Source organism: Haliaeetus albicilla, chromosome 2 (genome assembly GCF_947461875.1).
Source record: "Haliaeetus albicilla chromosome 2, bHalAlb1.1, whole genome shotgun sequence".
In the NCBI taxonomy this organism is placed as follows: domain Eukaryota; kingdom Metazoa; phylum Chordata; class Aves; order Accipitriformes; family Accipitridae; genus Haliaeetus; species Haliaeetus albicilla.
This window is the reverse complement of record NC_091484.1, coordinates 18,952,519-18,967,021: the sequence shown is the minus strand read 5'-3', so window position 1 is coordinate 18,967,021 and position 14,503 is coordinate 18,952,519. Positions and strand designations below refer to the sequence as shown.

Sequence of the window (14,503 nt, the reverse complement as noted above, 5' to 3'; positions counted from 1 at the left end):
CCACCGGCCTTGGGGCCGGGCGCACAAGCACAATGCGCTTTGCATGTGTCCACAGAGCTCTCCTTAGGGCTGTGCAGACCTGGGTTTGGGTGGGTTGCCTCCACAGGGTCTCCATCCCTGCCTCCAGTGTGGGCACCGGAGGCAGCAGCAGCAGCAGTGCTGCTGAAATACAAACATCCCTGTTCATTCACCTCTGTCAAAGCACCAGGAAAACGACTGCTGGAGAGCGCAGAGCTGAGGTGCAGGGCCTTTTCTTCAGGCTTCTGGGAGGGAAGAGCAAACAATGGAGCTCTGGAGCCTGGGAAGAGCTGCTGGATACGCTGGGCCTGCTGGAGCTGGGTGCGGGCTGGGAAAGCCAGTGCCAGGTTGTGGTGTTTATATTGGAGCTACTTGAAAGCATTCCTCAAAGGAACCATCTCAGAGGACTCAGCAGGATCTCTGCTGCTGGTGGCTGGAGGGCATGGCCAAGAGGCTGCATTGGGATGGCTTTGCTTTCTGTCAGGGCTTTCACTGCTCATAAGGACAAGGCTGAACCTTTTCCCCTGCTGGGAAGTCAGGACGTCCCTGTTCTCCTCTGCTTGGTCTTTTCAGCAGCCTAGGGATGGGTTTGAGAGAAGCTGTATCCAGATGCAGCCCCAAGAGATCATAGCTGTTGAAATGGTCCTTTCAAAAAAGCCTTGTCTTCTCTGCAGTGGTGCCTCTTTCCTCTGATCTCCAGCAGCCAGGGAGGCTGGAGACTGTGCAGTGTCCAAGATAAGACTGACAGGTGAAGTGGGATACGGCACATGTTTAGAGATTTCAGTTCTCCATCATGTTCCCTTACAAACTTCCTGGTCAGGGGAGTGTGGTGGCTGTGGTCAGGCTGGAGCTTGGCTCCCTCTGCCCTCAGTGCCACTGGAGTGGCACAGCTCCCCTGTCTCTTCCAGCCCTGTAAGACCTCCCTGGATATCCTGGTGGAGTCATGCAAGGACACTATTGTGGCATGAGAAACATGCCTGAGTCCCACACCAGCCCTGAATGCAAAGCTCCTGGGTGCACTACCCTCTCCTTGAAGTAGGAGTGCCCATGGGCACACAGTGGGCACTGGGGCAACCCAGGGAGATACCAATACCCAGTGGGTACTGAGGAACCCCTGGCAAGTGCTGGGGTACCTGGACCAGTCCTTGCATCCTGAATCACAGCCAGAGAGGAGCAGTGGCATGGTGGCCTTGCTCATCTCCTGACTCTGACTGCACCTTTGCAGCCCACAAAGGCTGCTCGGCTGCCCTGCGTGGCTGTTGTGCAGAAGGTCTCAGTGCCATCATCCCCCGAGAGCTGCCTGAGCACCGCTGGGCTCTGCTGGCTCTGGGGTTCATAGCAGCTGGTCTGAAATGGTCTGGGGTGGGCTGGGTCCCAACACGAGCTTTGCCCCTAAGCCTGAAGGAGGGAATGCAAGTCCGCGGAGACAGCTGAGCCCGTTTCTCTGGCTGTATTGCCCGTCAGGGTGCAGACCGTAAGCGCCAAAAACCTGCTTCGGGGAGACTTGCTGCTCGTGGCAGAACCCCTTGCCCCCTTCCTTGCCGTGGCCATCTGTCTAACCCATGCTGCTGTCCTGCTGCCCGGTCTCGGTGTATTCGCAGAGCAGGCGCAGGGAGAGACCTGTGCTGGTGCGGAGCTCCTGCCGCTCCCTGCCATGTCCCACCCAAGCAGGTGTCAAGGCCCCACCCCATTCTCACGTCCCAGGCAGGGCCAAGGCATGGGATGCCTTCCTCCTGCCCTGGTGAAGTGACTCGAGGCAGCGAGGAGCTGTTGCACTGTTGCGCTTCGGGACGCCCGTTGCCCTCCAGCTGGCACCAGGTCACAGGTAGGCAGCCTGTCATCTGGGGGAGGCCGTCAGCACAGCACCCACTTTTCTTTTCCGGATTAAATCCCTCTTTGCTCACTTGAAGGCAAAATCTGGGCTTTGCTCTTTTCCACAGATGTAGGGGGGGCCCTAAAATCATAATGTCACGCTGAGGCAGGAGCCCATCTCCAGAGGCTGGGCTGGTGTTGCTGCTCTGATGCCCGGCCCCGCACCCGAGCAGGGACAGATCGGGACGTCCCCGGTGCTGCCGCGTGGGTGCGAATTGGGACAGGCACTGATACGACTGATCGGTCAGGAGGTGGTGCTACTGCCTGCTGTACAGGCAGGGAGAGGCTCCTCACTGCGGCCCAGAGCTGGGCGAGGAGGAGGCAGAGCTTCGGACTGAGTTCCTGCCGCTCCGGATCAGCAGCGGTTTGGTGAGTGCTGGAGCAGCAGGCACTGGTTGCCTGCCAATGCTGGACCGTACCAGCGCAAACTGAGCCTGTGCAAAGGGACGAGTCTGGTCATGCCATGCCTGACGGAGGTGGGTCAGCCAAGGCTTTGCTGAGCTTGGGGTTCCAGTATGTGCGGAGCTGACTGGAGGTGCAACGTTCTAGGTTAAGGAGAGGAATAACCTCAGGAGGTGGCTCATGGGATGGGGGATCCAGCGCCTTCCCGCAGAGTGCAGGGTTATTTTCTAGCCCTGCTACAGCTGGGGGTCTCTGAAGACAGGGGGACACGCCTGCAGCTCAGGGGCTGCAGGGCTGCAGCACTTCTCCCCTGGGACCCAACAGTTGGACAGTGGTGGTCCAGATGAGATGCTGCTCTGCCCATAATGTTGAGTTAAAATCACTCCCACTTGATCGCTCCTGGCCTGCCCGCCGAGTCAGGAACCCATGAGCGGCTCTGTCCTGCTTGTCCTTGATGCAGCTCTTTGCCAGTCCCACTTCCCTGCCGCAAAATGAGCTGCTGGTACAGCCAAGTGGAGGGGTAGGTGGAGGGATGTCAGAAATGCTCATTTAAAAGCTTATCAAATGTTACTGCTCTAGTTCTTCCTGCTAGTCCAGGAGCTCTTCGAGGAACAACTGGGTCTTCGGCAGCACCTTTACTTGGGATTGGGGCTTGGCCGCGTGCAGGAGGGATGCACTGGTGCAAGGAGAAGTCCCTGCGGCCCCCAGGGAAGGATGCCTGGTGGGTTGCAGGGCTGCGTGTCCTCGTGAATGCCACCTCCGTCCTGCCATTACTGCTGGCTGTTCCCTGCCCATGTCCTTGCTTGGCACTGCTGATGGTCACCCCGCTGCTCCAGGCATCACGTCTCTGGGAAGAAGCGTGTAGAGGACAAGCTACTGATGGCAAAACAGGAGTGGGAGAGCGAGGGCTGTGCTTGATGGCAACCTGGGCAGGTGGAGGGAGGTCAATCCCAAATCCGTTGGTGTTTCCCAAGCAGCCGCTCTTGGGACAGGGTTTGGGTCAGTCCTGGGCTGCGATGCTGTGAGCAGGAGGCAGTGGCTGGGGGACAGTCCTTCCTCACAGTGGTGGCATCTCTATCTTGAAGTAGTATCAAGAGCTCCCTGAAAATAAAACCCTTCATGCCTTAGTGGGAGATGCTGGGGGAGGTCCCTAGAACAAGGGGGACCCGAGGGTGGGACAGCATCTGGGTAGTTGCATGAGGCAGAGTCACATATCTGTCATGGGGAAGGAGCCAGGCCCTGCAAAGGCAGTGGTGCAGTACGGTGTGGCCAGAGGGTGGCGGGGACCTTTGGGCTCTGGCTGGGAGCCAGCTGCTGTGCCTACGGCGGGGCAGCACTGGCCTCACCCGCTCCTCTCCCAACGCCACTGTGCCAAGGTGGGATTCACAGCAATGCAGTGCCGTTGGAGAGCAAGTTTTGCCAAAAATATGGTAACCAGTGGATGGGGAAGGGGCATGCCACCCCCTTAGGAGTGATTGGGTGCAGATGTGGGATATTGGGTGTGGGACAGAGGATGTGGGGCAGCTCACAGGGGGGGAGCAGGTGAAATAGGGCACCCACAGTGATGTGGGGCTGCTGCTGTGGGGCAGACATGTCCCAGTGGGGTGGGGTGTGCGGAGAGCAGAGTGTGTGCAGTTGCAGCCTGCTGGTGAGAGAGCCATGGGGGGGAGGGCAGGCTCAGGGAACCTGTGCTGAAGGAGGGGCCTGTGACCCGGCAAAGTGCAAGAGGGTTAGGATGTCTGGGTATCTTGGGGCTTGGCGGGGAAGGCAGTAGCAGGGGGTAGCATCACCCAGAGGCAGGTCTGGGCATGTGGTGAAGGTAGGTCCATCTGCCAGCACAGGGGCCGTGCAGGACAGGTCAGCAGCACGGGATGGGGAGCAAGTGTTAAGGTTGAACTAGAGCAAAGTGGCCATGAAGGTGTTACAGGAACATCTTCTGTTGCAGTGTGCCCTTAGATCTTACTCAGTGATGGCTGGTAGCAGATACATGGAAGGAGGGCACAAAATGGGGCCAGGTTCAAAGGGATCTTCCTGGCGACAGTGGTGCCTTTGAAGACCTGGAAGCTCAGGCTGGTTTAATAGCCTTTCTGTTCCCTTTTCCTCAGGGCTCACAAATAAGGACTGGCTATAGCTCCAGCCTGACAGCAGATTGTTATTACACTGCAGAATGTGCCTTTGGGACTGGGATATTGCAGTGGGCACGTTGGGTTGTGGATCCTGAGTACCACCATGGGTCAGAGGATACTCCCAGCAGAGAAGGATTTCGCAGCCATGAGAGCTGAGCAGGGCCAGTAGGTTTGGCCAAGGTAACCAGATGTGAGGGCATCTGGACCGGACTGGGAGGATGCTCTACACAGAGGCTTGGTGGGTTGTGTGGGAGCATAACACACATCCTGTGAGCCGAGGACATCTGCCCAGGTACACCTCCCATAGACCTCATAGGTTCTTCTGCAAAATAAAAGTGCATTTGGAAACTTAGATCAAAAAAATAACGTGGTCTGGAAGGACCGTCATCATAGTTTGACAGTCCGAAGGCAGACGCTTGGGATTATTTTCCAGCTCTCTGCTTGGGTGGTCCAGAATAGTTTATTGTTCTTCAGCTGGTCATTCTGGGTGCTGTGCTAGCTAATGCAGCTTGGGAAGCGTAGGTTGTTTCCTATTTCAGTGCTGCTGATACCAGCCAGGTTATAGTATGATGAACTTGTTTCATCTTCTTGTTCTGCTGTTCATGACTCAGAAATTTATCACGTGTGTAACAACAATGTGTTTCTGTTTTGGGAAGGGAGATCTCCAGGAAAAAACAATGAGGAGCTGATCTAACTGATTGGGGAATTCCAGGCACTTTGAAACTAACAATCTGGTATTTGGGTAGAAGTAGAGGATACTTCAGTTAATATAATTCTTAAATAATTCCCTGTATTTGTATCTTTCTTCCTTTAGGGAGACTCCTACCCACTGGCAGCCTCTGCCAGGTACGAAAGCAGCCATGTTGGTCAAAGTGAACAGTTTGAGGCAGATACAGAGCTCTTCAAACAGTTTGCTTCAGCTGCAGAGTGCTCCAGAGGCCAACAGCCAAAAATCCCTTCCAAAACCAGCCATATATGCTCAGCCTCAATCCACGACCCAGAACCCTGGAGCCACAAAGCAAATGCCTACAGGAGAAACGAAGCAGTCTATGCAGATCAAAAAGATGGAGAATGGTGGGTTTTGCCTAGTGCTGATGAATGGTCCAACTTCTCAAACACCTTTAAGGAGCCAGACAGGAACCCCCCAGCCTGCATCCCCCAAGTATGCCTCCCCTGCACCTATATATGATGAGCCATCTTTAGAGTCTCCAATTTATGATGAGCCACCAGTAGATATGGACACTGAAAGCATCAGTATGAGTGGGATGTCTCCACCAAGGTCACCAAGCAATAGCTTAAAAAAGCAGCTGCAATCAACCAAATTATTACAGCATCCAGGTATGCAACAGCAGCAAGCTGCCAAGAAGCATGCAGGAAATCCCTCTTCCACTGAATACAGTCCAGCTGGCAGAGAATATATAAAACACATGGTCAATGTTGACCAGTCTTCCAAACTCTCCCACTCTTCTGCTGCAACAGCTGGTGCCTCTAAACTGCCTGGTCAGCTTACTTCAAAGGACAGCTTCAAGCAGTCTTGGAGGATCTTGGAAGCCAATGTCCTGAAGAACATGGAAGCCCACCACAGTCAGCAGAACAGCCTGCAAACTCAAGAGTACCCAACCAGTATAAGCCACCAGGATTCTGGTTATTCAACTGGCCCTTCTCCAAGCTTGAGAAAAAGGAAAGGAAGGAGGCAAGGGACAGGTCAAGGAAGACCTGGCTCTGTGGGCAGCAGCAGTGAGCTCACAGCTTTGAATGATAAGCTGATTGCCGAGATGCGTGCTGTGGTGGGCAGGTCAGCAGCTTGCAGGGGAAGCAAAGCCAGCCTCGATGCTGAAAGTCTGGAGAGTGGCATCCCAGCAGAGAGCAGCAAAGTCAGATTTCAGTCTGACCACTTGAAAAAATGCATCAGCCGGAGCTCAAGGGATGACGTCTCAGCTAGTAATAGGTCTCTGTATAGACAGGGCCTGGAGAGCAGGGGCAGCTTTCCCAACAATGTAGCTGTTCCACAGGATGCAGTGAGGCAGAAGAGGACTTTTGAGAAAATAGATTCTTTAGAAAAGAACGTGCCCAGCCAGACAAGTTCAGCCTCATCAGATGCTACACGCCACTCCTCCCAGGTACCTCCCCATCTACACTGGGTTAAATTGCACGCCTTTGCTGGACTGTTGTGGTGCAGAGCCAAGTACCTCATCTGCTCCCGGGTGGGTTTAGTGGATGTGCTGCAGGTGGAACACGTCTGTGCCTGCAGAATAGCAAACAGGTCATAAAGCTTCACAGTTTTGCAGGTGGAGACTGCATTTCAGGTCTGTGGCGTGAGAGGTGGGGGAATTGTGGAGGGGCTCGTGTCCAGCAAGCCCTCAGCGCTGCACGTAGCTCTGCTATGTTACTTGGGTAAATCTGCTGCCTGATCGTTTTACTGACGCTCGTGTCTTCTTTGATAGCCCTTGCCCTCACATGTCCTTTCTGCGTTGGCATGGCCAGAGTTGGTGGGGTACAGGATGCAGGCACCAGGATTTGCATGGCTGCATGGCCCCATGGCAGTGGTTTCTGGTTTTTTGTCTCTTTTCTTTTTCTAATAGTTCCTCATATTATGTTCTCCCTTCCGATCATTCCTGAGCATTGAATGGAAATATTCAGAAAACTGGTGACGGTGCCTCTAGCATCTTCTTGTTGGAAACAGCTGTTTTAAAGCCCATTAGTGTGCGTGCACAAGTGGAGTAGTTTTTCTCTATAACACAGCTCTTCTTCAGAATTTAGTTTGCCATCTTTTCTCGTATTTGGATTTGAAGGAACCTCCTGCTTTCATGGTTTTAGTTCATATTTAGGTTCTACATAGGTAATTTTATATCCTGTGAAGGTTTTGTCCTATTTCTCTTTGATCATTCTTCCAATTATTTCACTCCTGCTGAACAGCCTGAGTCTCTGCATCTCTTCTGTGAGGCACAGCTGATAACAATCCTCCAGTGTGAAAAGTCACTATTTATTTTAACCATTTGTTCTCTTTTCTCCTGTTCACTAGTCCATGATCTTTCATGAAGAAACTCAGCAAAGCTCCTTGACCATTTCAGATTGCTCCAGTAGACCTGTGAGGTGTAACTTTTCTCTAAAAGCCAGGCTGACCTCCCGCTGTGTCAGATTTATGTGTGTGTGTTCTCCTCTTTATTGTAATTTCTGATCGATATTGCCTTGCATTCACCTGAAACCCTTTTTAAAACTGATGTCATGTTCCTGCGTTTTCCATTTTTCAAGCACAGGGCCAGCTTGAGGTTACACAACTCATGTTACAGTTAATAGTTCAGCAATTTCATTTCACAGCCTCTTTAAGCTTGCTGGAAGACTACTATCTGGTCTTCAGGATGTGTTAAACCTCATTGCATTGATAGGGAGAGCTGAGACTTGATGTCTTGATTATGCACAAGCGATGGTGGGTTGGGGATAGGCTGTGAATGGCCTTGAAAATGAAGAAAAATAATTCATGTGTGGTAGGATGGAGAAGGAGAATATAGTGGAAGATGTAAGAAGATGAATGTTGTGGTAAAGGCAACGAGTCAATGAATAAATACTCTATTTACAGAAATACTCTGAGATGTAAGAGTCCAAGTAAGATGGGGAGGAGGTTGCAGAGAATACAGCAGCAAAATTGCTGCCTTGCCTGAAAGTGGCAGTGTGTGGCTTGAGCCACCAGCAATGTCCTGTGCTGGGCCTGCATGATGGAGAGGAGAATCGGGAGATGAGGAAATTCATTATCTGAGGAGGGTGGGCAGAAGTTCTAGGACAGGCTGAGCAGAGGTGGATGTGTACTGTCAGCACAAAGATACTAGCTGGGTAGTTGTATGAGTGAGATTTGAGAGAGAAACTCTAGAGAGAGAAGAGGAGAGAACCAAGAGCCTGTTGAACCTCTAGAGAGTATAAGGAGGTGGATCCTCAGAAGTAACATGCTGAAGGAGCAGTTAGCAATTAGGGTGATAGGAGGAAAACCAACTCCAGCCATGGAGGGTGGTTTGAAGGAGACTGAGGATGGAGGTGGCAGAAAAAACTGCAGGCAGGGATTTTTAGGCAGTGTGTTGAGTGAATTCAGAGAGTGTGAGGAGGTACAGGGGTAACTCAAGGGATAAAAAACCAAAACGAAGTAGAAGAGCAGGAGAAATGATTGTGCCCCAGGCTGGCAATAAAAGGCAGTGTGATGTGTGCTAATCCTGTCATCCTCATGTAGGTACATGTTGGGTGTAAGATAGGGAAGGGTTGGACTGCACAAGTCTCTGTCGTGAGTTCAGCAGTTCCTCCTTACTAAGAAGAAAACACTGACTTAGTCAAAACATTTAAGAACTACCATGTATTTTGGGGTTGACTGTAGGCCAGGACCGGAATAGAGTGTGGCACACAAGTTAAAGGTGATCCATGAAGAAGGAAAATGCATGTTTTATTTCACTTTTTCCACTGCAAAACCAAAATTTACAGGTTTTCTGTTTCTTTGTCTTCCTTTAAAAACAAAAAACCTCAAGATTATCTTGTTTGGCTTTATCCTACTTGCTGGAGATCTCCTTGGAGAATGCATAGTGCAGTGTGGGCTGTTTAGCTCTTAGTTTCTGTATGTGGGAATTTCAAGTCTAACAAAACGTCTGTTTCCTAGAACAACTTGTTGGGTGTTTGAGTTCAATATGTGTCCCAGGTTGCTACTTCCATCCAAAACAGAGAGTTCTGGATGGGCAAAATAAGTGTCTTATTCTCACAAGTAGTTATTACACATCATTTTCTTGGGATCAGTACTACCAAAGCTCTAATTATGTAGTTATCCATAGCGATCACTGGGGAAGAATGATGGGACAAGGGCTGCATGTAAAAACTACATACAAAGTCTAGGAGGAAGGAGGGTCTTTGTCTCTGCTGCTTATCTCTGTAAACTTGTGTCCCTGGAGCAAATGAGTTTGATCACTGCAGACTGTGAGTGGGGAGCAGCTGTTCCTAGTTCTCTGAGAAGAAAAAATAACCCAGTACTTGTGAACAATTCTGATTTAATTTGGGGAAGGTTATGCCTATCTTGGATAGGAAAACATGGTAGGGAGCCCATTGCAGAGGTGTTCCTGAGTCCCGTGCAGCGGTACTTGCAGAAGCGCTGGGTCTGTAGTCACAGGCTATATCTTTCCTATGGATGCTGAGGACCAGGGCCTGTTTGGCAGGAGGTCGTGGTGTGTCTGTAGGGTACAGTGCAAGCCAGTTCCATTGGTGGTGGAAGTTGACTGATGCAGATATCCAGTCTCCTTCACTTCACCAACTCACACACAATTTATCCTACCTGGGTGACAGCCTTGCCATCAAATAGCTGTGCCCATGCTCCGCTGCTCCTCTCTTAGCTTCTTCTGTCCCATTTCTGTGTCTGGCCAGTATTTCCGTTAGGAGGGTCATAGTGGAATTGAGATACGTATTTTCAATGCCTCAATGCAGAGGCTGTCCAGACACAGGCTGCCCAAAGCTCAGCAGCTCCTGATGGTTGCTAGCCATGTTGATTTGGTTTTTTCTGGTTTTTTTTTTTGCTAGATCTTAGAAAAATGGTAAAGGCAGGAACCAGCTATGGGATTGTGGGGGCCACAAAGGGTAAAGATGAGAAGGAAATGGTGCTAACAGTGCTGTGGCTGTCTAGTCTCTGCCACCCACCTCCTGGGTTCCTGTGGCTCCGCAGGAGCTGAGGGGTGAAGAGTGGGGAGAGGAACTTGCCTTCTTGGTATGTGCTTGGTGCCACAGAGCTGTACTGCTGCTCTGGGAGTCAGCCCAGCTCCTGCTTGGGCTTCCCCCAGAGCTCTGGGACAACTTGGACAGTCAGCCCTGTTACTCCATGTTCCAACACTTCCCTTCGTGACAGCATCAGTGTGTGGCTGTGCCAGCCAGGCTCTTGCAGAACTGCTGATGTCAGCCACCGATTCTGCACAAAATCATGTTTTGTACAGATTCACCACTTTGCAGTTGCTGGTAGCTTCATGACTCACTGTTGATAATTTTCCTAGCAGGGTAAGGAGTCATCTAAGCTGCTTTTAACACGTCTGTTCTCCATTGCAGCCTGGGACAATAGAGTTGGACTCCAAGCAGGAGAGCAGCGGCCAGCCTGGTGGCTGCATAGGATATAATTTCCCTTACAATACTCTACGGAAGCCCATCTCCCAGAGCAGCATGGCAGACTGGGCTTCTAAAAACCTGAACATGCACACGCAGGGCATCTTCCGCCGAAGGATCTCCATCTCCAACATGCTGTCCTGGAATGGTGGCTCTATCAAGAAGCCAATGCTCATCACTAGCAACCGCACGATCAAAAAAGAGGCATGTGAGATGTTCAAACTGGTGCAGAGCTACATGGGAGATCGTCAGACTCGCATGGACCAGAATCACGTGGCGTTGGTCACAGTCACCAAGTGCTGGAGCATGCAAGGTTTACGGGATGAGCTCTACATACAACTGATCCGGCAAACAACAGATAATACATGCTACCGAAGTCTGGCATGGGGCTGGGAACTGATGGCCATCAGTCTGGCCTTTTTCTCCCCGTCACCAAAATTTCAATCTTATCTTGAAGGTTACATTTATCGCCACCTTGACAGTGATGAAAACAGTAAGTGCTTCATGCACACCCACTCTGACCCCAGCAGCATTCTGGTGTGTTGTGCCACTTATTCAGGGTTTTCTGGTTTTTAAAAAAACAGGTAGTCACCAGCCAGTGCTGTGGTTTCCGTCAGTGAGAGCACCATGTGCTGCGTGGGATGAAGCTGCCACCAGCTCATCTCCCTGCAGTTCTCACTTTTGTCTGGTAAAGAAATGCCAGCCCTAGACTGTGCTCGTCTCACTGATCAGCATGGCAAGATCAGCCCTGAAAAGAGCTGATTTGGACCCACCAAGGGCAGAGTTTCTTTGGGTTCTCTGAAGACATGATTTGCTTCAAAGTTCCTTAAAGCAGGCAAAAAAAAAAAAAAAAAAAAGGGTGAATGTTAATACAGAATTTTTTAAGGGAGCCATTGCAAACATTGCGAACAGGTCTTAGCTTGGCAAATAGTCGGGGATCCTGAAGGATGCTGGCTTTTGTTGTGAATAGATGCGATTTATCTGTCTTTCACAAGCCTTGTGGACCAGCCCAGGATATATTCAGTTATTACCCCAATTTTAAATTGCTATAGCATCCCGGGGCGGGGGGGGGGGGGGGGGGGGAAGGCAAGTGCCAGCCTGGAGAGTATTTATTGGCTGATTTGTCGCTGTTTCAGCAGTGCTTGCTGTGTCTTGTCCAGTCTCAGGTGAGAAACCAGAGCACCTGTTTCCATTTGGGGTTTCAAATGCAGATTAAAGCCCCCACAGGTCTGCAGAGCAGGTGGAGAAGTTCTGCCCCAGCACCTCTCTGCCCCTGCTAGTAAGCAGTGGTGCAGTGCCAACCTTTGCCTTGTTTCATGCTTGTAGCCTTGACATGGGGTTCCTTCACTGAACTTCTGGATGTGCAACACTGGTTTGGGTTTTCATAAGGATCCTAAACCCTTGTCACTTCTCCCCAAAACCATTCGCTCCAGCTATGCTTGGCCCAGGAGTGAAAAATCACCCTGCCAGCACCAGAGTCCAGGCAGCAAGGAGGAGTAATCTGAACTATTTGAGTGGGTTGTTCCTTCTGCTGGTATTTAGACAGTAAGTTTGTCTAGGTATAAGCTTGCTGCCCGGAGCCCCTTCTCAACTATTTGGCCATTTGGAGAAGTTGAGTGGTGTTCTGGGCTCCTCACTCTGATGCGTTCAGAGCTGGCCGTGGTACAGGACCTTTGCCCAAGCAGACCTCCTCATGCTGGAGTTAGGCTGGCTACCATGTCTAAGGGCAGTTCTGGGATTTGGTATTTTATCATTCCACATTATTAATCCAGAGCCTCTTTTGAATTTTCAGTTGCCCAGCGCATCAAGGAGCTTGTGGATCTGAAAAACAAGAAGAACTCAAAATCCAGGAAAAAGAGAAAACAAAACACTGAGGATGAAGGTAAAGGCAGGCACAGCATGCAGGGAGCCAAGAGGGAGGACCACACTGACCTCAGACAGACGGGGATGCTGAGCTCCACTGAAAATCAGATCATTTCTTTAAGTGCATAGACTTAGATTTGCAAAATTTTACTGCAGGTGGCTGGTGTGAGAGGTTTGACCAGAGCATGGATCAGCAGTGTGGGTGGCAGCTGGGCAGCAAGTGGGACATGTAGCAGTGTGGCGGCAGGTCTGGACCCCTTTCACTCACAGTTGTATGAGAAAAGGGATTTTAATTTGTATGCAGACCTGGGGCTGTAATTCAACTGGTCTTTGTATGCCACTGAGTTTTCTATAGCACATTCCAGTGCTAAAAGCCGTACAAGCCAGCGTGTTGAAAAGAACCTGTCTCAACTGTAGTAGTGGATTTTGTAAACCACCACCCAACCTGAGGACCTTCAGGGAGGACACTGATACCTGGCAAAGAGCACTGCCTTTTTCTCTCCAGTAGTGGCTTCCTCTTGTCCATGCTTCCTGGACTCTGCAGTTCAGGGCTTGCAGTAGCATCTCTGCTGAATGAACAAGAGCTCACATATTCCTCCAGCCTCAGGTTTTAACTACTGGTTGCAGAATAATAATTTATCTGGCTAAAGTCTTGCTAGACAAAGTCTACTCAATTTTTTTTTTATATTGCTTTCAGGAAACTTGAGCCAACCCTGTGAATTTGTATCGGGCAGCAGTTTATATCATGTGGCCTTGGTATTTTTAATCTGGGAGAGCTAGAGTCCAGCTCCCTGCATTGCTGAGCCCTACCTGATGCCTGTGCAGACATGGCAGCTGCGCTCTCCTGCAGTGGTTTCCCTGTGTCACTGCTCCCCCAAAGCAGCTGCAAGCCTGGGAAGTGACTGAGGAGGTCCCTTGGTCACAGCCCCTGCTGTAAGAGTGTCTATCACTTCTCTGTCTCCAGTGGGATTTGGAGCAGAGACCTGAAATTGCACAGAGGGATTATATTTCTGGTAGGGATATGTCTTTTTCCTTTCCTGTTGAGGCCCTGGAGAGTTCAGCCCATTCTGAGCCTTTGAAAAGTCACTTTGCTTGTGCTCGGAGGGACTTTGATATCTTCATGGGACAACTCCCCGGAGATTGCTTTGGGCAGGGTGTGCTCTGTCTTGTGGGCTGAGCAGGCTCTTCTGTGCAGTTGCTTGTCTATGTTGCACGTGCTGGAGTTGTGCTTAGTAGGATAGAGATAGTTTTTCCCTAAAACTAAAAAATATATCTAAAATATATATGTATTTATATATATATATATGAAATATTATGAAAAAGACATGCCAGGATAGCTTTATAGAGTTTCCAGAACGAACCACTTGAAAGTCAGAAGTGCCTGTGTGGCCTCAGATGGGGCTCTGGTGACAGGTCACACACTATTCCCTTTGCTGGACCCTCTCTGCTTTCTGGCACGCAGAAGACCTGCTCTGGCAGTGAACTGGAGCTTTAGAATAAATGAGCTGGTCTGCAGGCTCCTGCCGGCTTCTGCAAACATGGCGAGGGGTGCAGCAAAAGAGGCAGGAGGGCTGGCAGGTCACTTGAACCAGCTTTTTCACAAGTGACCGGTAACACTGAGGATTTTTTCTGGGGCCTGACCTCAGAGCTGCACCTGAAGTAAGGGGAGATCCTGCAGGAACACGCCAGGTTCTATCTGCTGCTGACTGAAAAGGTCAGGCTTTTCTTCAGGATGCTTATGTCTACTCCACTGGCCTTGCCTGCCAGACATGTGAGGGGTGGGTAGAATGCAGCTCCCTGAAGTTGCAAGGCAAATGTGAGAAGTTGTTCATTAGTAGCTCTGAAATACTTAGATGCTTGTGGATGTAGCAGCAATTTAGCAGAGAAATCCACAAGGAAATTAAATGTACTGTCTTCAAACAGAACTGATTAGAGGTATGTAGAGATGTATTTAAGTCTTTCAGTGAAAAATGGAGTTAAAGCAGTGATTACACACACACACACGCACTTCTTTCAGTGCAGAGGCTTGTAAGTAAACACTTGGGTGAGTAAACATTTATCATCTGACACACACCCAAAGAAATAATTTTGAAGTTTCCCATGCTTACCTCTGC

At 50.3% G+C, this 14,503-nt stretch overlaps 1 protein-coding gene across 2 annotated transcripts in view; it reads left to right on the top strand.

Moving 5' to 3' along the window:
- Positions 1-14,503, top strand: part of LOC104324238 (rho GTPase-activating protein 39) — a 56,286-nt gene that overhangs the window by 31,439 nt on the left and 10,344 nt on the right. For both annotated transcript variants that reach the window (XM_069808685.1, XM_069808692.1), the window contains exons 3-5: positions 5,233-6,538; positions 10,473-11,019; positions 12,319-12,408. In XM_069808685.1, coding sequence (XP_069664786.1) covers positions 5,233-6,538; positions 10,473-11,019; positions 12,319-12,408 — 1,943 coding nt within the window. The remainder of the gene's footprint in view (positions 1-5,232; positions 6,539-10,472; positions 11,020-12,318; positions 12,409-14,503) is intronic.